Source organism: Salvia splendens, chromosome 6, assembly GCF_004379255.2.
Source record: "Salvia splendens isolate huo1 chromosome 6, SspV2, whole genome shotgun sequence".
Taxonomy (NCBI): domain Eukaryota; kingdom Viridiplantae; phylum Streptophyta; class Magnoliopsida; order Lamiales; family Lamiaceae; genus Salvia; species Salvia splendens.
The window spans coordinates 9,677,051-9,699,951 of NC_056037.1; the positions used below are offsets into that span (position 1 = coordinate 9,677,051).

Consider the following 22,901-nt stretch of genomic DNA (forward strand, 5'->3'; position numbering starts at 1 on the left):
TGCAAGTTGGATTACCAATATGGAAGATCATTCTTCCACAAGTGGTTGGGTATTCCGTCTTGGAGGTAGTGCTATATGTTGGGCATCAAAGAAACAAACTTGTATCACTAATTCAATAATGGAATCTGAGTTTGTGGCATTAGCAGCAGCTGGTAAAGAGGCTGAATGACTAAGAAATTTAATTTGTGAAATTCCATTGTGGCCTAAACCGATATCACCTATATCTATCAGATGTGATAGTGCAACTACCTTGGCTAAGGCATATAGTCAAGTGTATAATGGAAAGTCAAGATACTTAGGTGTTAGACATAACATGATTCGTGAACTTATTACAGATGGTGTGATATATGTGGAGTTTGTGAGAACTCATAACAATTTACCCGATCATTTAACCAAAGGGTTAAGTAGAGATCTTGTGCACAAGTCGGCTATAGGGATGGGATTAAAGTCCACTATAAATCTCTGATATTAAGATACCTAATTCCCATTTAGTATGATACTAGATGTTGAATTCAATGTGGAAGGCTTAAAGTTTAGAGATTGGAACACATTGAAGAATCATCCCAAGGTATGTGTTCAGACCTACAAGTTAAAGAGGTTGAATGTATATATTCTTAATAGTTCTTTTGAAAAATTGCATATGTAGGTGCAAAAATAAAAGAACTACCTATATAAGCATGAAGATTAGCCGCTTCAAGAAACTAGGACTTGGTTTCGACATGTTTATGAAGGATAAGGACATAGGCTAGTAAATATAGTGTCAAGATAGAACATATTCATATGTAAACTTTTGTGTACATTATATTCGTGTATTCAATGTGAGTTCCAGGGTTCAATCCTTGGAGACACCCTGGGTATTCGAATGTATGGAATGTGTAATGTACTAAGGTGCAATTCAATCGTTACGATATTTCATTTATGCAAAAGTTTGAATTTTGAGATGACTTGTTTTTAGTTAATCAAGGATAGCACTAAAATAGGGGAGGATTGTTGGTTATTTTAGTGTAATTGGATTAACTTGATTGGTCAATATTGTTATAATGAGACATCATACAAGTTTGGAAAGTGCGGAGTGCACGCTTGTTTGAATTCATTATGATTAGACGGGGGTTCGAGGGCAGCGCCCCTGAGTAGCGGGGGTCCAAGGGGCGGCAGCCCTTGGCTGGGGTCGAGCTTGGAAATTTTTTATTTCCATTAAAGTTGCTGTATAGAAAATTCATCCGAAAATATAATTTCTGATAGTCGAAGGACTAATTTGCAATTTTCGAAACCCTTTGAAAAAACAGTTAAAATCGGTTAAGAAACGAAGAGACGCAACGTTTCGTGAAAAGACGCGACGTTTCGTTTCAGGCTTCTTCTTATTGATCATTTTCGGTTCAAAGTGTGTATCGTAGAATTAACATACGAAACTTCTGAACCTGAATTGCATCCGATCAAATATTGGTATAACCACCCAATTAATTTGATCTGAAAGTGTTTCACGCCTTTCAGGATATCTCATTGTTCACATTCGAGTAAATATCCATAACATCTTCTCCCACCCAAATTTTCGAGCTTGGATTCTTCACTCCCTCCGATTCCACTTCCGCCGCCAAATTTTTGGGGATATGGTACCGAGCTACACCGGACGTCGTCGTTTGGGTCGCAAACAGACAAAATCCGATCACCACTTCAACCGGAGCTCTAACTCTATCCAAAAACGGCAATCTGATTCTCTCCTCAGCACAAGGTGCAATCGCATGGTCTTCCAATTTCTCCACCACCGCCGCATCGAGGCCAATTCTCCGCCTCCTCGACACCGGAAACCTCGTCCTCGCCGATAATTCCACCAACATATGGACGAGCTTTGATTACCCTAGCGACACCAGGCTTCCGGGGATGAAGATGGTGGACGATTCCGACGCAGGATTGGACAAGCATCTCACATCGTGGAAAAGCTACCGCGATCCGTCGCTCGGTGAGTTCATTTACACGATCGAGAACCACGGATTGCCTTAAATGAGTATTCTCATGGGGAAGGAGAAGAAGTACCGGAAAGGTCCGTGGAATGGGCGGAATTTCACCGGACTTCCATTCATACGCGATCCAGCATTTGGTGCTGAAATAGTAAACGGAAGGTTAGTCTCCTACTCCGACGCTTACAACAGCTCGATTTGCATGAGACTGGTGATGGATCCGTCGGGATTGCTCCAGCGTTACATCATGAATGAAGAGAGAGACGGATGGATCCCTGCTTTCTCTATGCCGAGCGAAACTTGCAGTAAATACGGTTGGTGCGGTGTTAATACTGTGTGTAAACCTAATAAAGCGCCTGTGTGTGAGTGTTTGAATGGATTCTCGCCTAAATCTGAGAGGGAATGGAGCTCGGCTGCATGGACAAGTGGATGTGGTAGAATTCCCCCGTTGGATTGCTGGAAGGAGGATGGATTCATGAAGGTTGATCGTGTCAAGTTCCCTGACACGTTAAGTTTTCGTGTGGACAATAGCATGAGCGTTGGTGATTGCCATGAGGAATGCTTGAGAAACTACAACTGCTCGGTTTATGCTGATCATTACTTGAGCTTGAGCGATGAGAGGAATGGGTGTTTGATGTGGTTCGGGGACTTGGTTGATGTCATGGAGTTCGCAGGAGAAGTTAGTACAGGGCCAAGCATCTACATCGGCGTGCCTAAAACCGCGCTAGGTAGCTGATTTTTATGTAGTTTTTGTGACTAGTAGATCAAAAATGGGGTTTAGTGTATTGATAATGCTTTACTCGTTGTTATAGAAAGTACGAGAGATTGGAATGGGAGGAAACGTTCTAAGAAGCTTGTGTTTGCTGCAACGGGTGCTAGTTTAGGGATGCTTTTGTTGATTTTGTGTTTTGGAGGCTTGATTTTAAGGATGAGGAGACGAGGTAATGTTTTATTGTGATCAGTTATACAAGAATTAAGAAAGAATCTGAAACTTACGTCGACCTCTTGCAGCAGCTTGTAAGAAGGAAAACGAGGATTTAGAATTACCTTTGTTTGGTTCGAAAACCATTGCAGCAGCTACTAACAATTTTTCGGATGAAAATTTGATTGGAGAAGGCGGTTTTGGTCCTGTTTATAAGGTAAATGCTCCGCTTTAAGCTGGACAGAGAGATAGGATTGCTCAGATTAATGAAATTATTTATTTCTTTGGCTGTTTTAGGGAAACTTGTCGGATGAGCTAGCAATCGCAGTGAAAAGAATGTCGAGTACTTCTGGGCAAGGGCCTCAAGAGTTCAAAAATGAAGTTAGTTTGATTGCTAAACTCCAACACAGAAACCTTGTGAGGATTTTGGGATGCTGCGTTGAAGGAGAGGAGAAAATGTTGATATATGAGTACATGCACAACAAAAGCTTGGACTATTTCATTTTTGGTTAGTTCCAACTTTACTCATTTGTTTTCCTTCTTGTCATTGAAGCTAAAAGTGTGTGACTCAATTTCTTCACTGCTTGCAGATGAGAACTGCCGGGCAGTGCTGACTTGGAAGATGCGGTTTGATATTATTATGGGGATTGCGCGAGGTCTACTCTACCTTCACCATGATTCGAGGCTCAAAATCATCCACAGAGATCTGAAAACAAGCAATATCTTGTTGGATGAGAACTTGAATGCGAAGATTTCAGACTTTGGATTAGCTAGAATGTTCGAAGGTGATCAAGTGATGGCAAGAACAAAAAGAGTGGTTGGGACATAGTGAGTTCCATTTTGTTTACAAGCTTACATAGTATACAAAAACAATGAATTTCATGCTAAACGAATTTGATTGCAGTGGCTACATGGCTCCAGAGTACGCATTTGATGGAAAGTTCTCAGTGAAGTCGGATGTATTCAACCTTGGAGTAGTAATATTGGAAATAGTGAGTGGGAAAAAGAATAGAGGATTCAAGCATCCTTGTTGCTATCAGAACCTTCTGGAGCAGGTGAAATATAGATTCCTATTGTTTTTTTTTTCATATGCTCAATGCTGAGAAATTGTTTGATGACAGGCATGGCTACTATGGAAGGAAAATAGGGAGTTGGAGCTAATGGATCCATGCTATTCTAGTTCGTGTGTGGAATGGCAAGTGAGGAGATGCATTCAAGTGGCGCTATTATGCGTTCAGAACGCAGCAGATGATAGGCCGATAATGCCATCTGTGGTTGTCATGTTGAGCAGTGAGGATACAGTACTTCCCGAGCCGAAGAAGCCTGGGTTTTTCTTGAACACGAGCCCTAGTTTCTCGGAGAGGAATACATCTGGAAGTGAGGAAGGTAGAAGTAGAAGTGCTTCTTCCATGACTATTACCGAAGTAGAAGGCCGGTAGTTGTTGAAAGTTGAAACTGAATTGCATTAAAAATTGGTAGCCGCTGTGTACGTGGAGCGGCAATTTATTTCATTAGTATGCTACTCACATTTGCAATAGTCTCGTTGTGGGATATGTCTAAATGCTACAGACCCTTTTTTTCAAAGATTGATGTAAATGATATCGATAGAGATAGGAAATGAGATAAAATAAACAACTAGTTTTGACGTTTGACTGTGGTTTCCAATTCATCTTCTAATATAGGAAACCAACGTCACATTGACTTTATAAAATTTCTTTTAATATTTAACGCATAAAATAAGATCCTAGAGATCTGTTTTAAATTTTTAATAAAAAACGAATAAAACACCCGTTAGAAAATTTCAGATCGCGGAGACCTGTTTGAAAAAAAAAAGAAAAGAATAAAACTCGTTAACACACAAACTCAGATCGTGGAAGTTTGCAACGCAAGTCCAGTTTTTTTAGTTTATTTTATAAAAAATAGAATTAATTTAGTTTGATTTTCCTATACTCCTATATCACAATTTTCATTTTCCTTTTCCTTTTTAATGTATCACATTTCCTTTTTAAAAAAATTATTTCCGGTATCATATTTACAATGATATTTTTTTAAAAAAAAACTTGTCTCCTGTATCATATTTACAATGGTATTTTGATTCGATTAGTGGTTCAACCAGTTTGAAACAAGTCAAACTAGTTGAACCAAGAACCAATTGTTTCACCGGTTCATTTACCAATCCAATTTTTTAAACATTGGGTATATCATTAAAATAAAGAAATGACCATCTATTAATAGAATTTGCAGTATCAAAATAATTTATTTTGGACTAGTTTTCTTCAATCAGTATAATAAAAGATGAAAAGTGTGCTTTTTGCTGACCACATTGCAAAAAAAAATCTCCATGAGAAGAAAAGTGATCCTTTCACTTTTCAGTACAAAATTCTGTACAACGTTGTGCACACATTGTTTCATCCAACCTTTCAACAACGTCACCAGCTATCCATGTTGCCAAAACTAGTTAGCAGCTTCTAAACACAAAGAGCAACGCAGAGCATCTAAACATGATCCCTAGGTATCGAAACATGCTCACTCAACTCAGCAATCAAAATGATGCCACATTTCCTAGTACCTCTGTCACCAGACGGAATTGCCAGCTTCTGATTTAGATATGCGGATGAGAACTCACTAGCTTAGTCGTGAATTTATTCGTCAGAATGTGAACTTGGGCTTGTAAGCGGGCTGCTTTCTTCTTCATCCACGTCCTCGATGATAGTATACTTGGATGTCGAACCATCTGTTGGCGAACCGCCATGCCTCTTGCTCTTGTGCAACTTCTGGTATCTGAAATTTTTTGAAACTAGACTGTTAAGCGCGGATGTTGCACTGCAACAATGCTACTGATTAAGTTAAAGATCCCATATGAAGCTAAGAATGGAATAATCAGGTCATAGGAACATTATGCCAAATATGTTGGAAAGCTATAATTAAATGGGCATTGTCATCACCGATCATCTAAGTAACCTGAGCTCGTGAGAGATGAGTGATATATACAGTATATCATAACAGAAAGCCACCCAGAAACTTGTTCTATAAAATTGTTCATTTCCTATGATAGACATATCATGACACCAATCTTTCAAACTATGATCATCAGACCTTGTGATCTGTTTCCCAAAAGTTTGCTAGCAGAGCCAAATTAAGCGCACACATGCTTTTTATTGAATGGTTAAGTGAATAAAGTTCAGCTTGATTGCTTACTTGTACCAGTTGAATAAGCTGACACCAAACATGATTGTTGTGAGGCCATACCCTTTCAACCATGTGAATTCATCATGAAAATAGAACACAGCCACCTAAAAGAAATATCAGAGGTTAATGAAGGACTTTTAATTTACTGAATGAAAGAATATCCCAGTAATAACAAGTGTATGATCTGGAAATATTTAAGAAGTCTTGGCAACCAACATATGTAAAGGGCCTCAGATACTGTTAATCCCAAACAGGATGATTACAATAGCTACAATTCAAACCTCAGTTTGAATCGTGCAAACCGGCCGACGGACCTAGTCAATAATTTTAACCTGCTTATCAATTATGCAACTGAAATCAATACAATATAGGGAAAGGCCATATTGTTATACTGAGTGTCGTATAAACATTAGCATGTTCTTGAAGTTAAGCCGCAAATATATTTGATATCTTACCAAAATAGTCACAGCTTCCTTCACAACCCCTGCTACTGTCACTGTTACTGCACTAGTCACTGAGATGAGAATATATTCAGTCAATACCTGCAATAAAAGCAAGAAATCAAATAAAACTATATAGCAAAACAAGAAAAGTTAAAGATTCAAATCAACGTTTAGTTCTGTTGTTCTTTAATTCTATTCATCATGGAGAAAAATGATGCATCCGGTTGATCCTCCCCGCCCCGAAAAAACGAAACAGGATTTTTCAATTGTTCGACATATCAAAATATCAACAGATCTGAAGAGACAAACCAAAAACCAACATGAACCCCAGGGCACCAGATCAAGCTATCAAACCAATAGATCCTACCATGAAAAAAGCCAGTGTTCCGCCGAACAGCATCAGCAAACAACTTATGACAATATTCCACGAGCTGTTAAAGTAATTGCTCTCTCTGAAATCTTTCCAAGGATCCAGCAATAGAGAAAGCAGACCAGTTCCAATTGCCATAATTGGTGTCACGTAGCTCATCAAGGTAAGAGGATTTTTAAGGCCTGGAGTAAGAGAAAGGAAAGGAATCGGCCAAGTATGTTGAAATGAGCTGGACAAATAAAAAGCTTAAAGATAAATTAGTTGTGATGTGTAAGTAAAAACTAACCAAGCTTTAAAACTAGAGATTAGTCCTAATTTGTAAAAGCTTAATCAATTTCTTTGGGAGGGCATAAGATGCATCTCTGACATTCTATTATTCTATACAAATTTTACATAGAGAGCTCCTGACTCGATTTGCCAAAGATATCTGCTAAGTGCATAGTCATTAAGTGGATCATGGATTAACAAACACTATGGAAGTTTATAACTAATAGATAGATAGAATTTTCAGGTAAAACCACTGGATTCAAATGCACTCACCATATGATTCTTTCTTCAGGTCGTTTTGATATCAGCACAAGCATCCAATTGAGACGAGCCAAGAAAAAAATCAAGTATTTATTATTAAATGTATAAAAGCAAAATAAGTTCAGAATAAAAATATATATCGACAGGAGTAGCAATGCACTGTTTCCTGTACCTGGAGAAGAATCTGTGTCATTGTCCATCGGAACCCTGACATGACAGCAGCAAGCATCACAAATATGAAACCCCAAAAATCAAATTCTGTCTCCTTAGCAACTGCATGGACCAAATAAATCAAATGTAAAAAACAAATTAAGAGATTCATCTCGGATTAGCTTTATCAGTTTTAAATGCATTTATATTTTTCATTAAAGGGCTGTTTTTTGTTGATTTGAGACTCCCTATTAAGATTTTCCACCAATTTGGGTGGATAATTTTGAATCTTCATCCTCTGTTGATGTATAGCAAGTGCTGGAATTTATATCTACTGCACATTTTAGAACATATTTTCCAATATTCAGCAGAATCTTCCAACCAAGATGCACACTACAGGATAAAATACTTGCCTGTTAATAGTATCCCGGCAGAAATGACAAACATTATGCCAAACAGCTTCACGCTTGGAGATTCCAATCTTCACAGAACATGATCGAGTCAGCAACTAGATTAAAGAATCTAACATAAACAGACGTAGCAAACATTTATTTGAGTGCATTACATAGAGTATATGCATTGGAGAAATAAAATACTCCAGTATACTTTGTGTATACTGAGTTTGACAAAGGACCTGCATATCTTTTTGTAAGTAAGGCAGGACCTTCCTGCATATACTGAGTTTTTACCACAAATTTACATCCCCAACTTTTTTCAAAATCAACATCTTCAAAAAACTTCATGATACTTGACACTTCTTCAAGCCTCACCAAACCAGTTCTAGTTTAGCTTGATACATAACAATCTTTTTAGCACTGTACATAGGTACTGCAGATAATATGGCTTATTTTTAGTTTTAATGAATACTACTCCCTCCGTCCACTCTTTATGGGCATGGGTTTGAATAAAAGTTAGATAGTGTTGGTTGAGTGGAGAAAGTGTCCCATTTGTTGTAGTAGAAGGATAAAGGGTGTGGGCCATCCTTTGTTTTGTTGTAAATAAGTTGAAAAGATGGAGTAAAAATATAAGGGGTAGTTTCTAAAAAAAAGGAATTGGCACACTCTTGTGGGATGGAAGGAGTATTATATAATCCTCTTTGGAATTGCAATGACAATTATTCATTTGAAAATACCTGAATGCAAAGGCAAAAACAAGGAGAAATATTGGCGATGCTGATTTACACTGCAAACAAAAGATAGCTGATTTAGTCATTCATGGTTTTCATGAGATAGAATAAAGAATACAGTGACAAAACAGAAAAGTTCCTGTATTTACTAAGCCAGAGACTAAGGCCACAGTCCAGTAAATCCAAATGGCATATGCAAATTGAGTAACAAAAAAAAAGAGAAAGCATGGACTTCAGGGAGAACGAGAACGACATAAAGCTGACATAAACATCACATAATATTGTTTATGGATCTGGAGTAGTAGGCTCCAAATTGAATGGCAATATTATAAGGAACATACTTGTACAGTTTTCAGAGTCTTTTCAGTCCCTTTGGGACAGCCAGATCTGATATTTAACATCCTTCTTAATCTTTTTATTATTCTTTGAGTAAAATTCTATATAAGCTGCAACTTAGGCATTAATTGATCAAATGTCTTTCTTGTTTATTGTAGGCTTAACTTCACTATTGCTCCCAAATTTCATTTCCTTACTTACACACTTGGATTTACAATATTGGAACCAAGATTGGACAAAGAAAATTCTCAAGGCCTCAGCCTTAAACCTCAGAGATTACAAATCACAAACAACAACGTCAAACAGCAAAACGCACAAGTCAATAAGAAACAGTTGTAGAAGAATAACCAACCATAGTGGAAAATGTGACGGAAATGAAAACCAGGGATGCATTGCTCAGATTAACATCCATTGCGGTGCTGAGGGCTGTTGGTACAACTGTGAAATGCAAAGGCCGTCTGTAGCATTAGTTGTTAAATAAGTTAATTTATACAAGCAAATGGAGAGGATAAAAAAAACAAATACTCCCTCCATCCACCAAATATTTGCCTCAATTTCCTTTTTGGTCCATCCACAAAAGACTTGCCATGTCCATCTATAGTATACACCAACCACAAAATCCACTAACAAAAATTTTTACCAGCTAAGTCCTTATTCCACTCAGGACACTTTTACCAAGTAAGTCAACTAAATATTTAAAATCATTCTGTCAAAAGGTGGCAAATAGGTGGTGGACGAAGGAAGTAATACTAATATTTTGTAGTTACAAAACAAATATTCCGGTTGAGATTGAAAACTAAAGGGCCAGAAAAAGTTGTCTCTTGGCTAGTTTAGCCCAAATTTATAACCAGTTAAGAGCAGTGGGACATTTAAAAGAAGTAGCCTCAAGAAAGGGTGAACTAAAAAAATTGACAAGACAAAAAACGGTTGAGCTGGATTAGGTCCGTACATTTCATCATTTTCAATTAATAACTGCTGAATTGCTAATTCCTCCAGTAGTAAAGAAAAAGGATGGAACATAAAAAGATTCATTAAACATGAACATACTATATGAAACACAGCCACAAAAACATTGGCAATTCAGAAATTCTCTCATACTATAAATGACAGTAGAACAATGAGAGTCTCCATGATGCTAACAAATAGGGGATGCATATGTGCAGATTCTATGAGCATAAAAGTTGGTGACTGTCATAAAACTTCATACCTCTTGCAAAATAATCACTCCAAGACATAACAGAGGAGTGAAACATTTCAGGCCAATACCACGTAATGGCTGTTGAGAGAGCCGCTTGCATGACAAAGTGAATGGTGTTCATCAACAGTGGCGCAGGGAATTTCCCCAAATCATCCCCTAATAACGTCTTATTGTACCTGTTCACGAACAAGAATTATGAGAAATAAAAAACATAATAATCTGCAGACTCTATGAAGTGACTGATTCAGAGTGAAAAAACTTACAGTGTCAAGAATGTACTGATTGCGTACCAGGCCAGTATTAGAAACAAAGTTTTCACCACATCAGAAACAGAAACCGGGTTCTCTGTATCTCTCTTTGACAGGCTATGGTAGTCCACGTGATTTAGACTGCTGTCATTATTTGTATGTAGTCTTCTATTGACCGTGTGACCATTTTCAATATCGTTTAAATCGCTACCAAAGGGCGACCTATTGTGTCCATCACCACCGCTGGGAGATCGATTATGAACATCACCAAGCTCCATTCTTGTTTGAAGTTACTTTCACAGAATTTCTAGCATGTTGAGGAACCATGGGAAACCCGAAACCAATCTCTTATTAAGATACATCCTCATCTAATTGAGCTGAGCATGTGATTATTCACACCAACCTTTATGCCTCAAACTGTCACCTCCACTTTCCTCAGAAAACTTTTTATCAATTCTTTCACTGAATTCTATTTGCTGGCATGCAAATAAGTATCCACTGGAAGATACTTTTGATGATTAAATTTTAAGAAAAACAAAGACTAAAAGGAAAGCCCCAAATCGAACCAGCTCCAACTTGCTTGCCCACAGAAATCTCAGCTCATTTGATCTCAAACCTATATTACTATACAAAAAAGGGACTAGAAAAATTCAGCTGTGCACCGGTGGATCAAATGCAAAAAAGAAAACTAGATTCTACCAATTAAAACCGCAAAATAATGCCCTAAATTGGACGCTGCAGTTTAAAAAATAACGCATTAACAATTATGTAATGAAGGCAAGCAGATGGAAGAAATTTTAACATTCGTACCGTGGAAAATGTAAATTCTGTATAAGATAATTACAGAAACGGTGATCGATGCGAAACGGAAAATTGCGTTATTCGAAGGTAAATTAGTAGTAGTAATTAGAAGAGAGAAGGAAATTTACCGAAGACATCAATTCTTCCTGATTCATGCATAAAATATTGAATCCCTTGTTTTCTTGATTTTGTATGGATTAGACCGAATGCTTTGTCATCAGGTGAATTCTGTCAATCCCAATATTTTTATTATTATAATCTATTGTGTTAATTAATTCTTCCAATTTTTTTATTTTCAAATCTGTTATTTTTCATTCAGATTAATGTAACACTTTCGTTACTCATGTTTTCAAGTTTTTTTATTTCTAAAATCGAAAAGCATAAGTTTTTCATGATAACTCTATGTAGCTATTTGGTTCAATGGTTCAATATTTATCGAATGCAGCCGATGGTATTGCCTTTCGCTCTGTATAAATTACTTCATTCCATCATTAACTTCCTATCCAAATGTTGGAAATAGTGACCTTGACTACAATACAACATAATCTTAAAAAATACCATCACCAAATTTTGTACAACCAAAAACTAATTTATTTTTAAAAAATAGGTTTATTTATGCACTTAATTAAGATATATGGATGCATATATACTACATAGAAAGTGCATAATATTGTGGTCATATATTTATGATTTGTGTATAATTTTTTTTACTTTTTTTGAACCATAAATGTAATTAGTGCATACTTTAATTCAAATTTTAAAAACAATAAAAAGGAAATTCAAATATAAAAATAAAAAATGAGGTTAAAGGCTAATAAGTCTTTTTAACTTGTCCACTTACTCCATTTATTATTTTAATATATAATTAATACATCAAATTATTAATATAACCTTATTTTAGTTGTACAAAATTTGGTTGTTTATCACTCTAAAAAATAACCCTGAAATAACAGCAAAAAAAACTTTATGTAAGTAATAATCATGAGAGCCAACATCTGGCATCAGAACCTTCAGCTCAAGCTCTTGGACAGGAAATCTCCCAAGAGCTCGGTGGAGCAGTCGTCTCTAGGTTCCAGCGAGTCTTAGACATATCTTCCACATAACACGAGACACTAGCAAGCAAAGTCTCTTCTCAGTATAGCTGCATGAGGAATTATGTTCAGTTAGTGCAAGTATAAAAACTGTGAAATCCTAAACGGGGCAGGGAGATCCCGTTTTCCATGAAATCGACAGCTTGAGAGGACAATAGATGCAGACATCGAACAAGAAATGCTTGAAGGGTGATAAGAAGCACGTGCAGATTGCATAGAAGATATACACACATTTTTACACTCCCTTCATGAACCAACATCATATTCAAGAAACTTCTCATATTGTAATTGTATAATTAGACCTCTGATTCCATATTCAGACTACGAAAGACGAGTAAAAGATCATGACAAATGAAATCTCAACGGCATAAAAAGATTCAAAACTTTTTTTGTTATACAGAATCTATCAAAAGAGAGAAAAATTAGCATGCCACCCAATGATTTTACACTTCTACATCTAATGAGGCACATCAGAACCCAGAATTCTCCATCAAAATGACACGAAGAGCAAAAGAAAACAAGCCAAAACAATATGTGTAGGTAGGTACCACACCTCCTCAAACTCAAGCAATAATACCTAAAGTTAGCATATGACACGTTGCAGCTTTGTTCCTCAGCACTCGAGTTAGCTGGCTTTCGCTCATCACTTGGATGCTTCTCAAGATCCACTATCTTCCTCTGGTTTCACTTCTTGTGCTGTAGAGGAACCAGGAGCCTCAGTCAGAAACTGCTGCCAGAAGACGTCGTTTAGACCAGCTGCCACAGATGGGATGGCGCCATCCTGCTCTTGATCTTTTGGCATTTGATGAACATGAGTCTTGGTTGGGCTCATGTTCACATCAATCCCTACTGGCTTTAGCCTAGAGTCGAGATCAATGCAGATTGAAGATATCTCAGGGCTGCCTAAATAAGTCGAGGATGCAGCCAGCTCTGGGGAGGAATTGCAATCTCGTGAAGTTGATGCTGACATGTGGCAACCGCGTGAGGCATTATCAGAATCTCCAGACGATGCTGTGATGACAGGTGAACGCGTGGAGTGCAGCCTAAAGTCATGAAAGCCTTCGGCTGGAGCCTCAACTCCATGGAAGAACTTCTCCCAAAAATTTAGGGAAGAAGCTAGTTCCTCAACTTGTTCCATGTTCATGAATGGAAGAGACGAAGCACCGGAATTTTCTAGGCCTTCGCCTTGCAAGAAATGCAAGGCTGTGGACCTTCTTTTCTTGCTCTGAAACCCTGGCTGTTCCATGGTGCTCGGCTTCTCCAACAGCTGAGCTAGGCTGATCATCAACTGACGCTGCCTGTGGTCAATGTTCTGCAATATCTGTCGTAAGGAATTGAGCTGATGCTCGTATCCTTGACTCTCGTGCCTATGCCTCTCTACTTCCGACTGAAGCATAACCTTTTCTCCTTTTAGCTGCTGAATCTCTTTCTCAAAATGCTCTCTTTCTGAATCAGTTAATGGAGCCACATTTCCTTGACCTGAATGACTGTGGATCGGCTTACGCCTGTATATATTCTTCAAAATATGTTTCTGCCCTCGGATAAACTCATCATTTGCAAACTCCCATTGTTCAGGATCAGTCTTTCTAAAACCCTGCAAATTTCAAGAAAATGTTAGGCCGATATAGAGAAGAATCCAACTAGAACAACTTAAATCAATCTCCAATTTATGTACTATCATTCTTCAATCAGACCAGTTTCATATACTTGCTTACTTCAAAGCAACCAAAAAAGCTCTACACAAAATAACACAACACAAACAACACACAGCCATAGCTAAACAGAGAAGAGCTTTAACACCAATAATGGAACAACAAAGGAAGCGAAGAGCAAGAAATGTCTTACATATGTATTCAATTGCCTAATGAAGCTGGAGAAATTGTTGTGCTTGAAATACTTGGGCAGCAAATCTCTAGCAAACTCAGGTGGATTCCAAACAACAAAACTATGGCCAGTTAGACTCCAAGATACAACAGAATTTGTCATTGGATCATCCACCATCTCATAAGTCTTCACCAGAAATGGCGCCGGCGACCAAGAACTGCCATTTGATCCATCCATCACTAATGATCAAAACTACAATACCTATAAACACGACCCCCTTGACTAATCTTTCCAAAGAGGTCAATACAAATGCTTCTTTTTCCAACTTCAGATTTCCTTCACTCATTCAAGACTCAGACTTCAACAAGATCAATCAATCATGAATCAATACCCACATAAAATTCAACTCAAAGAACCAATCTTTCTAGATTGATGAACAGAAAACAATAAAATCCAGCAGAAAAGAACAGATTTTTTTCAAAGCAAGAGCTAGTTTACAAGTGAAAAATCTTGAAAACAGACAAAACAACAGCTAGTTTAGAGAACAGCGGTTTCTTGGATAAACCCCAAACGCAAGAGCTATATATATATATATATATATATATATATATATATGCAGACAAAGCAGAGTGAATCACAATCGTCGGTGTTGGAGCCTTTGACGATAGAGGCTGGGGAGTGTGGGGATTGACTTTCAACACCCCGGCAGAAAAAAGATTATTCGAAATTTGGGAATAAGGCCATCCACAACGCTGTTCCTATACCGTTCCTATACCGTTCCTTAAACCACTATTTGAGGGCCCCACTGTACTTTTTTACTCCATTCCTTAACTAAGGAACGGAACCTGCAACCCTCCGTTCCTTAACCGTTCCTTAACCGTTCCTTAAATTACTATTCATTCTATTTCAATTTTTATTTTTATTTCCAACTAAATTAAATTAAATAAACACACTACAAACATACTTTATTAAAAAACAAACATACTTTATTAAAAAACACACAATATTAAAAAAAATTACAACTTAAACTTAAAAAAATTAAAAAAACACACAATTCAAATCCTAAAAAAATAAAAAACACACAATAAAAAACACACAATTAAACGTGGGAAAATAAAAAAACTACTCCGCCGGCGAATCATCCTCCGGAGGCGGTCGAGGTTTAGGGGGAGGGGGGAAGACCAAGTAGTCCTGCCATATGCACAATTCCGTTCCACCAGGCCGTGAATTGGGCGTACGAGAAGCGGGAAGTGTCCGCCATTGTGGCGGTTATGTACGCCACCATAAGTGTGTTCGAGCCTCCTTGTGAGCCCGATCCCGAGGCCGACTGGCTTGATTCTCCTCGGCCCTTCCTCGCTCTAGCCGCTTTCGCCGCCTTCGTCCCTTGCGGACGACGGCGCCCACGGCTAGATCCCTCGTACTCGGCGGCCGTAACCCCAACCTCCTGCGTGCCACGATCACTGGGCGCATCGGTGTCACCAGACGAGTACTGGCCGCTCGTCGTGTGCTTCGTCCGCTTTGAGGTTGATCCCGAGCTGGAGCGGACACCACCGGCCCCACCTTTCCTCGTCCTTGACGAGCTGCCAAATATCAACATATTTGAACTGTACACCGGTGTCCTGGTGGAAGGCGCGCATAGCCGCCCTCAGTATGTCGGCGCCCGAAGCTCCGCTTTGGTAGTGCGCCGCTTCGGAGGAGTAGATCCCGCAGAATTTTTTGACCTGTAAATCGACTCGGCCAAAGTGAGCACGAAGCATTGTATATTTGCGCTTCCGGGCCCCTTTCGGCTTAGTCTCGTGGTAGACATCACGGACCTTTTCCCAGAAGCACTTGGCGGCTTGTTGGTTGCCGACGATGGGATCATATGAGACGGTGAGCCAGGCGGTGTACACCGCCTTTGTTTCTTCGTTGGTGTAGGGATGCCGGCCCAGATCCTCCGGCTCCTCCTCCTCATCCTCCTCGGGTGCCTCAGACGCAGCCCTGTAGCTTCCACCGCCTCGGCCTCCTCCCTGAGTGGGTTCAACGGGGATATCCTCCCGAATCTGGGACAAACCCTGGGAAAGCCGCGAGCCGGAGCCTCGAGCGTAGGCATCCACATCGAAAGTGGGTGGTTGGTACCCACCCGGCGTCGCCGACCCCTGCGTGCCCGGCGTCGATGACCCAGAACCACCAAGTGTGTTGTACATGGTCTCCCAATCGCCGAACGCGTTGAGATCCCACCCTCCGGCGCCGCCACCACCGTAATTGCCGTCGCCGGACATTTTTTGAAGAGATAGAATATGAAAATTGGAGAGAAATTGATGTTGATGTAGGAAGAATAGATGTGTAGTTGTGTATAAAATGAATGAATTAGGTGTATTTATAGAATAAGAAAATAAAAATAAAAATTAAAAAATTAAGAAAAAGTTAAAAAAACGGTAATGTTACCGTTTAAAAAAATTTTTTTTTTTTTTAAAATTCGATTTTTATAAAAAAAAATAATTATTGCGTCATTGCTGACGTGTCCCACTCGCGGGCCGGCGAGTGGGAAGCACGCACGCACGGGGATCGGCCACGTCGCCCAGGCGCGTGGCGGCTTGTTCCGTGCCGCGTTACGTGCCGTCGGCACCCGGCACGGAATGGGAACGGGACGGGAGCGGAATGCAGCGCCGCAACGCGTTCCGCGGCGAAACCGTTCCGGCGGAACGGCACGCGGAACGGTTTCGGCACGCGTTGCGGGTGCTCTAAGGAGCTGTAATAAATTGTTTAAGATTGTTTCTTCCCCAAGGAAATGATTATAACATAGGGATTGAGTTGAATTTTCTAAAGATTCTTGTACAGTAGCATTTTTGTTTTATGGAAAAAGCAGAGATTGTTGAATTCAGCGTTGGTGGGTAAACGGTAAACCGAGACGCAGTCGTTGCTTTGTCTTTGTTGACTAGACTCGATTACTCTTTGCTTCATCACTCATATGAACTCCTACGACTGCAATCGATACAAATTTTTAAAAAATGCAAAAATTGAACAAAAAATATATAAAATATAAGTCTTATTTTTATATATTACTAATCTTTTTAAGTGTAAAAAAATGAGTTAATGACATATAGTATATTGTTTATATACATAAATAATATTCCTCAGTCCCAAGGAAGACAACCTCTTCCTCGACCGCACGGAATTTTATGCAACTTTCTTTTATGTGTTAAGTGGAGATAATAAAGTAAGAGATGCAATAAAATCGAAATAAATGTACTTCCATTTTTAGTAATATATTATTTTGATTGGGACAAATCAAAAAGAAAAGTGGATCATGGAATGAGTAAATGAAATACTGTACTATATAATGATGAAGTAAAATAAGATATTTAATGACGATTGTGTATTTAACAAAAATTCTATACTTCATTTATCAAGCAAATTACCATTGAAAAGTATTCCAAAGGATAATTTCATGAGTGGTTAGATTATTCCCTTTAAATTCAATACTCTTAATTAATTAAAAGTATTCATTCCTTCTCCACTAGGGACCAATTAGATCTATATTTATTAATTGCGTGCATGCATATGTACTTATTGATATGAACATTTACACATTATACAGTACTAAATTTCCAGCTAGTTGATTTTGTCCATATTATCCTCTCCTCAACAAAAATTAGTATTCACAGTTCATTTTAAATAGCTGTCCCATGTCACCCTTGTATTTTATAAAAAAATTCACTAGTAAATAAAGAATAGTATTTTTCAATTCGTAAGCTTAGCTTTAATACCACCAATACCTTATATAGGTTGTCGTTGTACAACAAAAAAATTATTCTTCAATTTTATGCTTTCACCTGTGAACTCATCCGTATTCATTACATCAAAATCAATTTTATTTTTTTTACCTGTGAACTCATCTCGTATATCAATTCATCAAAATCCAATACATACGTGGGGATACCAGATTTAAACATAAGAACACCACAGTTCCAAGGTGTATAATAACATATACACCACAGTTTCAAGAGCTGAATTCAGTTCTCCACTTGAAACTCCTTGAAAGCAATTTCTCGTAGCACCTGTGATCAGTTTTACGTTTCTAGTTTTGCTCCTCTTCACTATCCTGTATTTCCAATTATAGGAGGATCAAATTGAAGAATGGAATACTGCTATATATGGAGATTGTAATAATAAGACATCACTAAATTTCATTACATGGCAAGTAAATCAGTTATTTTGCATGATGAAAAAGTGAAAGGGCGAGCAAACGGATTCAAGAGCCTCAAAACCCAAGAAACCAATTTTTTTTTATTTTTTTTTGGGCTGGAGAAAAAAAATATACATATAGGCCAATATATACAAGAAGCACTTGTCTGTGATACAAAGGTAGTATATGATGTGCAGAAGCAACATAACAGAAATACCACACATTGGAAATGGTACAATATGGTGCGAAAAAATAAGAAAGAAAAGGATTTATCAAGAATAATTATGGGGTTATAGCATCCTTGATGAGACCACCGAGATTCTTAATCAAGCTATGCTGTAACCTTTGAGCAACAATCAACACATTGAATAAAGCAAGCAGAACCTCTCTGTCAAGCTTAGATGAGATAAAAAAAAGTGGTGCAATTTGGCATTCAAAGAAAATGTTCCCTGAACGGGTGGTCGGTATATGGTGTTTCTTAGCTTCAGTGCGAAAACCAAGATGAGAGGGCCACAATCGGGAACATCAACACTACACCACAGTTAACAAAATTATCTATTTGTGTTATCTTTTCCATCCGGCCCAGAATTGTATTCCAAGTGTGTGTAAGTGGGCAACCAACTTGTATAGCCTGCAACACAAAATAAGAGTTATAATCAGCCTTCGTGCACCAGCAAGTATGTAGAGTTTAGAGGTCACACATTTAGTTTAGGGTCTGCCAATTCTTCTAGAACGTCTGAATCTTCTAATGCTCTTTGGTTACCCCCACCAGATTGATCCGAAGGCATCTCAGTTTTAGATTTTCTGTAGTATCGGTTTGAGAAGGCCCGATAAGGCGAATCCGTGTGAATGGTTTCCATGACAGAACCAAAGAAGTTGGTCACTGGTACCTAAACCAGCAGGTGGGGCAAAAAAAGTTATTTGAATGTCTATAATAGCATTTTGACCACAAAGATTCTTGTCCTCGTAGGCTGTCGTGCATAATTCATCTACTTTTAGATAATAACAGGGTGGGGGGGGGGGCATATTCTGAAAAATCTGGGATTAGATTCCCCAAATCAAGATTTATATACACAAAATCCTGCAAGTTCCTCTAAGGACTTGTATAATTTAAACTTGTAGATTAGAAAAGACCACCATGACAAATATACAGCAAAGGACATGCACGTTAAATGAAGATGGAATAATATCACACTGGATGCAAGTAAAACCAAAAGAACAAACACATAGAAAATCACAGTATCTATATTCTATATACCTCCTCCAACCGCCGTTGGTATAAATCAGTTCGATAGTATGCAGTTGACATCAATGTATTTGGATTGTACGAAGTGAAAAGACTGCAAAACGAAGTGGGTCAACTTAAAAGTTATTATCAGTAGTGGAGACTGGAGACATCATAGGCCAAGCTGGAATTTATATCCTAAAGCAAAAAATCCAAAATAAGATGGTCCTGCAAAATTGGTGTATACCTGCTCAATGAGGCATTGTCATACATATTTAACCTCTCAAAGAAGGCAAGAGTAAAAAATGTAAATCGGTCTACAACCGATACACCAACCTGCAAGAAGAAACAGTATAAAAGTTAAAACCAATAAATCCTGGAAAAGGTACATTTACTAAACCAAGGAATAAAAAGTAAAAGCAATATAACATCTCCTAGAAATACCAATACCATCCCTTATGCACGATGCCAGTAAAATATCAATACTTACATCAGAGTCCAAGTGATGTGAGTATGAATTCTCTCCTTTCTTGCTACTTCCAATAGCCAAAACACCAGGTGATTGTAGCTGCCGAACAATAAACAGACCCATTAGTATACAAACTACAACTAGGATAGCTAGAAAGTCGATGTTCATTCCTAGAGCTTACAAAAAGAGAGAAGTTGAACACTCTATAGATAACACACACACACACACAAAAAGATCAAAAGGCAACACTTTTGAAAAAAAAAAACTCACCTGGGAAAATAGAGTGGCTGCCTGGCAAGTATCTACCATTATCAGCAGCTCTTTAAATCTGGAATAACAGAAACAAGCAGATGGTTTATGCAACTCCCTTATCACCAGTTCTTGGCCATGTTGTGAAAGCAAACATTGGAATAAACGTGACTTAAATACTCCTTAGTTATATGATATCAGGATACCTGCGCTTTTCCTTCATTTGTTTCACTGCATCAGCTAAATCATGGCTTTGAAGCTCCTCTGAGTCTTGAAATTTTAGAAACTCATCCCCACCATGCCCAGTCATATAAAGAAGTATATGACTGCCTTCATCACTCAGTAGTCGTTTTGACCTTGGAACTGCTGTTTCATGACGGCCAGTCAATATTCGCAAAAAGTTTTCGACAGTCACCTCATAACCTCGGTAGTCTACCTAATATTTGCAAAACGTTTTCAGAATAAGCAGTCGCACATATCATTTTGCAGAGAAGGATGATTACAATATTAAAGTGTGTCTTACATACTCTCTCATGAAAGTGTTCATGGAAAAGCAAACAAATTCTGCATAAATAAAAATGAACTTTTATCTTTTAAGTTTTCCTAAAATGTCTTAAAGTTAATAACAATCCATATCATAACATGTGACTGCTTCTAAGTCCCGTAAAAGAAAGACAAATGGTTTACATATTAAAAAAATTGAGCCCACCTCAACATTGTCTCCATACAAGTTGAGTCGATGGTTTTCATTATTGAAGACCTGGGCAGGATACTTGTTCCGAGCATTACAAGCCATATCATCAGCCAGCATGAGAATTATCCTCTCATCTGGAATTCCTAATCGTTTCACCGTTCTAAACCCAAAGAGTTTATAAGCCAAAATCATTCATACGTTTCCTGACATGTTAGTTGCAACAAATAAAAAACCAACACACACACACATTGGGATGAAGAATAGATCCTGCTTACCTGTATAAGGATAAAGTATTGGCCATATGCCGATAATTAAACCTGAAGGATAAGTTTTGAGAAAAAATTGAATTAAATGCTTGTTACATGAACAAGCTGAAGTAACTACAATGTAGAAACACTACTATAATAGTTCAAAAGCATAGATAATAAATCTAGCATTCGATTTGCTTTACACTCAAAATTAAACCCAGTAATTCGGTCATACAGTAAACATTTATGGTTGCCACGACCAAAGTCGGTGTCTTTTCTTATCTACTGATCTACCAACAACATATTCCCTATCAAAAGATCATTCCTTTACCGCTTTACGAATTTATACAAAACAAACCATACAGTAAGAGCACCAATAACTCGCCTACTATATCTAAGGTTCCTTCATAACAAAATTCTCCAGCAATTTTCCATTAATTGAGCCAAAATTTTATAAATAGGGCATAGAGGTCGAGTATAGGAAAAGTACAATACCAGAAGCGGGAGGTACAGACAAGAATAGCCCAATTGTTGGTGTGCATCGTGGTAGAAGAAGAACCGGACGCACTTGAGGCGATCGCATTGCAGAGGAAGAGTAGAAGGATCGAAATCGTCAAGGGCTTGAATTTGAATGATGTCGCCATTTGAGTTGCCGTTCGGAAAATATTTTCCAAAGCTTTCACTTTTACATTACTCCTATGACTACGTTCTTGTGTAATTTACCTTCTCTCTTCCCTCCTATTGCACAGTACTTGTAGTTATAATTTCTTTATGAGTAAAGACCAAAATTGGTCCTGAACATATAGTCATTTTACGATTTTGGTCCTAAACATTATCTTTTGGATTTTTTGGTCCTGCACATATGGACATTTGATCATTTTGGTCCTCCGTCAATATTTCCGTTAAAAACTAACGGTCAACATTATCTTTTGGATTTTTTGGTCCTGCACATATGGACATTTGATCATTTTGGTCCTGCACATATGGAATTTTGATCATTTTGGTCCTCCGTCAACATTTTCGTTAAAAACTAACGGTCAACGGCCGATTTTTGACTAAAACAATGGGTTGGGTCGGGTCGTGTTTGGGTCGGGTTTGGGTTATACGTTAAGAAAAAAAATAATATTTTCTTAAAATCTAAGCATAATATTTTCGTTAAAATCTAAGCATAATATTCTTAAAAAATTAATTAATATTTTTTAATTAATAAAATTAAAGTATAGTATTTTTTAATTAATTTTTTCATGAATTTGAAGAAAATATTATGCTTAGATTTTATTAAAAATAATTTTTTAATTATTTAATTTTATTATATAGATTTAATATTAATATACTTTAATTTTATTATTTTGATTAAAAAATGATTATTTTAATTTGGTAATTTTTTATTTTATTGTGTAATATCATGTTTAAATCGTATAATAACATCATGTTTTAGTCGTTATAATATTTTTAATCAACAAAAATAACTAAAAATTAAAGTTTTATAATTTTTTAATTAATAAAAAATAATTATTTTTTTTCTTAACGTGTAACCCAAACCCGACCCAAACACGACCCGACCCAACCCATTGTTTTAGTCAAAAATCGGACGTTGACCGTTAGTTTTTAACGAAAATGTTGACGGAGGACCAAAATGATCAAAATTCCATATGTGCAGGACCAAA

General features: G+C 37.6%; 4 protein-coding genes across 10 annotated transcripts; 1 reads left to right on the plus strand and 3 right to left on the minus strand.

The window, feature by feature from the left end:
* Positions 1-1,491: 1,491 nt before the first annotated feature.
* Positions 1,492-4,529, plus strand: LOC121807738 (G-type lectin S-receptor-like serine/threonine-protein kinase SD1-1). 2 transcript variants are annotated; one of them, XM_042208035.1, is made up of 7 exons: positions 1,492-2,683; positions 2,768-2,896; positions 2,967-3,094; positions 3,175-3,385; positions 3,468-3,705; positions 3,782-3,932; positions 3,999-4,529. In XM_042208035.1, the coding sequence occupies exons 1-7, from the start codon at positions 1,999-2,001 to the stop codon at positions 4,314-4,316; spliced, it is 1,860 nt and encodes a 619-aa protein (XP_042063969.1). In that variant the 5' UTR covers positions 1,492-1,998; the 3' UTR covers positions 4,317-4,529. The 2 variants fall into 2 exon arrangements, with proteins under 2 accessions (XP_042063969.1, XP_042063970.1); XM_042208036.1 differs by having other exon boundaries at positions 1,493-2,683; positions 2,970-3,094.
* Positions 4,530-5,147: 618 nt separating this feature from the next.
* LOC121807739 (probable sugar phosphate/phosphate translocator At1g06470) lies at positions 5,148-11,516 on the minus strand. Of its 4 annotated transcripts, none has more exons than XM_042208039.1 (12): positions 11,395-11,515; positions 10,508-11,089; positions 10,227-10,393; positions 9,372-9,457; positions 8,690-8,739; positions 7,971-8,038; positions 7,580-7,680; positions 7,420-7,432; positions 6,877-7,061; positions 6,522-6,608; positions 6,076-6,170; positions 5,148-5,658 (listed from the first exon to the last, which is right to left on the minus strand). In XM_042208039.1, exons 2-12 carry the CDS (start codon positions 10,741-10,743, stop codon positions 5,520-5,522), a joined length of 1,227 nt encoding a protein of 408 aa, XP_042063973.1. In that variant the 5' UTR covers positions 10,744-11,089; positions 11,395-11,515; the 3' UTR covers positions 5,148-5,519. The 4 variants fall into 4 exon arrangements, with proteins under 4 accessions (XP_042063973.1, XP_042063971.1, XP_042063972.1 ...); XM_042208037.1 differs by having other exon boundaries at positions 10,481-11,089; XM_042208038.1 differs by having other exon boundaries at positions 10,481-11,089; positions 11,276-11,411.
* A 568-nt stretch (positions 11,517-12,084) lies between these two features.
* LOC121809503 (heat stress transcription factor A-4c-like) lies at positions 12,085-14,764 on the minus strand. 3 transcript variants are annotated; one of them, XR_006052273.1, is made up of 3 exons: positions 14,203-14,764; positions 12,935-13,951; positions 12,085-12,407 (listed from the first exon to the last, which is right to left on the minus strand). XR_006052273.1 is itself a non-coding variant. In XM_042210159.1 (2 exons), the coding sequence occupies exons 1-2, from the start codon at positions 14,416-14,418 to the stop codon at positions 13,016-13,018; spliced, it is 1,152 nt and encodes a 383-aa protein (XP_042066093.1). In that variant the 5' UTR covers positions 14,419-14,764; the 3' UTR covers positions 12,710-13,015. The 3 variants fall into 3 exon arrangements, 1 of the variants encoding a protein (XP_042066093.1); XR_006052274.1 differs by having other exon boundaries at positions 12,911-13,951; XM_042210159.1 differs by lacking the exon at positions 12,085-12,407 and having other exon boundaries at positions 12,710-13,951.
* Positions 14,765-18,414: 3,650 nt separating this feature from the next.
* LOC121809555 (putative GPI-anchor transamidase) lies at positions 18,415-21,957 on the minus strand. The gene is made up of 10 exons (XM_042210261.1): positions 21,730-21,957; positions 21,262-21,303; positions 21,002-21,146; positions 20,499-20,728; positions 20,314-20,371; positions 20,065-20,142; positions 19,822-19,910; positions 19,608-19,689; positions 19,051-19,239; positions 18,415-18,980 (listed from the first exon to the last, which is right to left on the minus strand). Exons 1-10 carry the CDS (start codon positions 21,876-21,878, stop codon positions 18,834-18,836), a joined length of 1,209 nt encoding a protein of 402 aa, XP_042066195.1. The 5' UTR covers positions 21,879-21,957; the 3' UTR covers positions 18,415-18,833.
* Between the last annotated feature and the right edge of the window lie 944 nt (positions 21,958-22,901).

What these genes read in the sequence shown, in the direction of transcription:
- LOC121807738 (XM_042208035.1), top strand. Translation starts at nt 1,999, where the DNA reads ATGAGTATTCTCATGGGGAAGGAGAAGAAGTACCGGAAAGGTCCGTGG. An exon ending in GTTTTGGTCCTGTTTATAAG is followed by an intron (nt 3,095 to 3,174) that starts GTAAATGCTCCG and finishes TGGCTGTTTTAG; the next exon opens with GGAAACTTGTCGGATGAGCT. An exon ending in AAAAGAGTGGTTGGGACATA is followed by an intron (nt 3,706 to 3,781) that starts GTGAGTTCCATT and finishes ATTTGATTGCAG; the next exon opens with TGGCTACATGGCTCCAGAGT.
- LOC121807739 (XM_042208037.1), bottom strand. Translation starts at nt 10,743, where the DNA reads ATGGAGCTTGGTGATGTTCATAATCGATCTCCCAGCGGTGGTGATGGA. An exon ending in ATCAGTACATTCTTGACACT is followed by an intron (nt 10,394 to 10,480) that starts GTAAGTTTTTTC and finishes GTTCGTGAACAG; the next exon opens with GTACAATAAGACGTTATTAG. An exon ending in AGGAAGCTGTGACTATTTTG is followed by an intron (nt 6,171 to 6,521) that starts GTAAGATATCAA and finishes TATTTCTTTTAG; the next exon opens with GTGGCTGTGTTCTATTTTCA.
- LOC121809503 (XM_042210159.1), bottom strand. Translation starts at nt 14,418, where the DNA reads ATGGATGGATCAAATGGCAGTTCTTGGTCGCCGGCGCCATTTCTGGTG. An exon ending in TTAGGCAATTGAATACATAT is followed by an intron (nt 13,952 to 14,202) that starts GTAAGACATTTC and finishes TGAAATTTGCAG; the next exon opens with GGTTTTAGAAAGACTGATCC.
- LOC121809555 (XM_042210261.1), bottom strand. Translation starts at nt 21,878, where the DNA reads ATGGCGACATCATTCAAATTCAAGCCCTTGACGATTTCGATCCTTCTA. An exon ending in TGTATGGAGACAATGTTGAG is followed by an intron (nt 20,729 to 21,001) that starts GTGGGCTCAATT and finishes TGCAAATATTAG; the next exon opens with GTAGACTACCGAGGTTATGA. An exon ending in CACATCACTTGGACTCTGAT is followed by an intron (nt 19,911 to 20,064) that starts GTAAGTATTGAT and finishes TTCTTCTTGCAG; the next exon opens with GTTGGTGTATCGGTTGTAGA.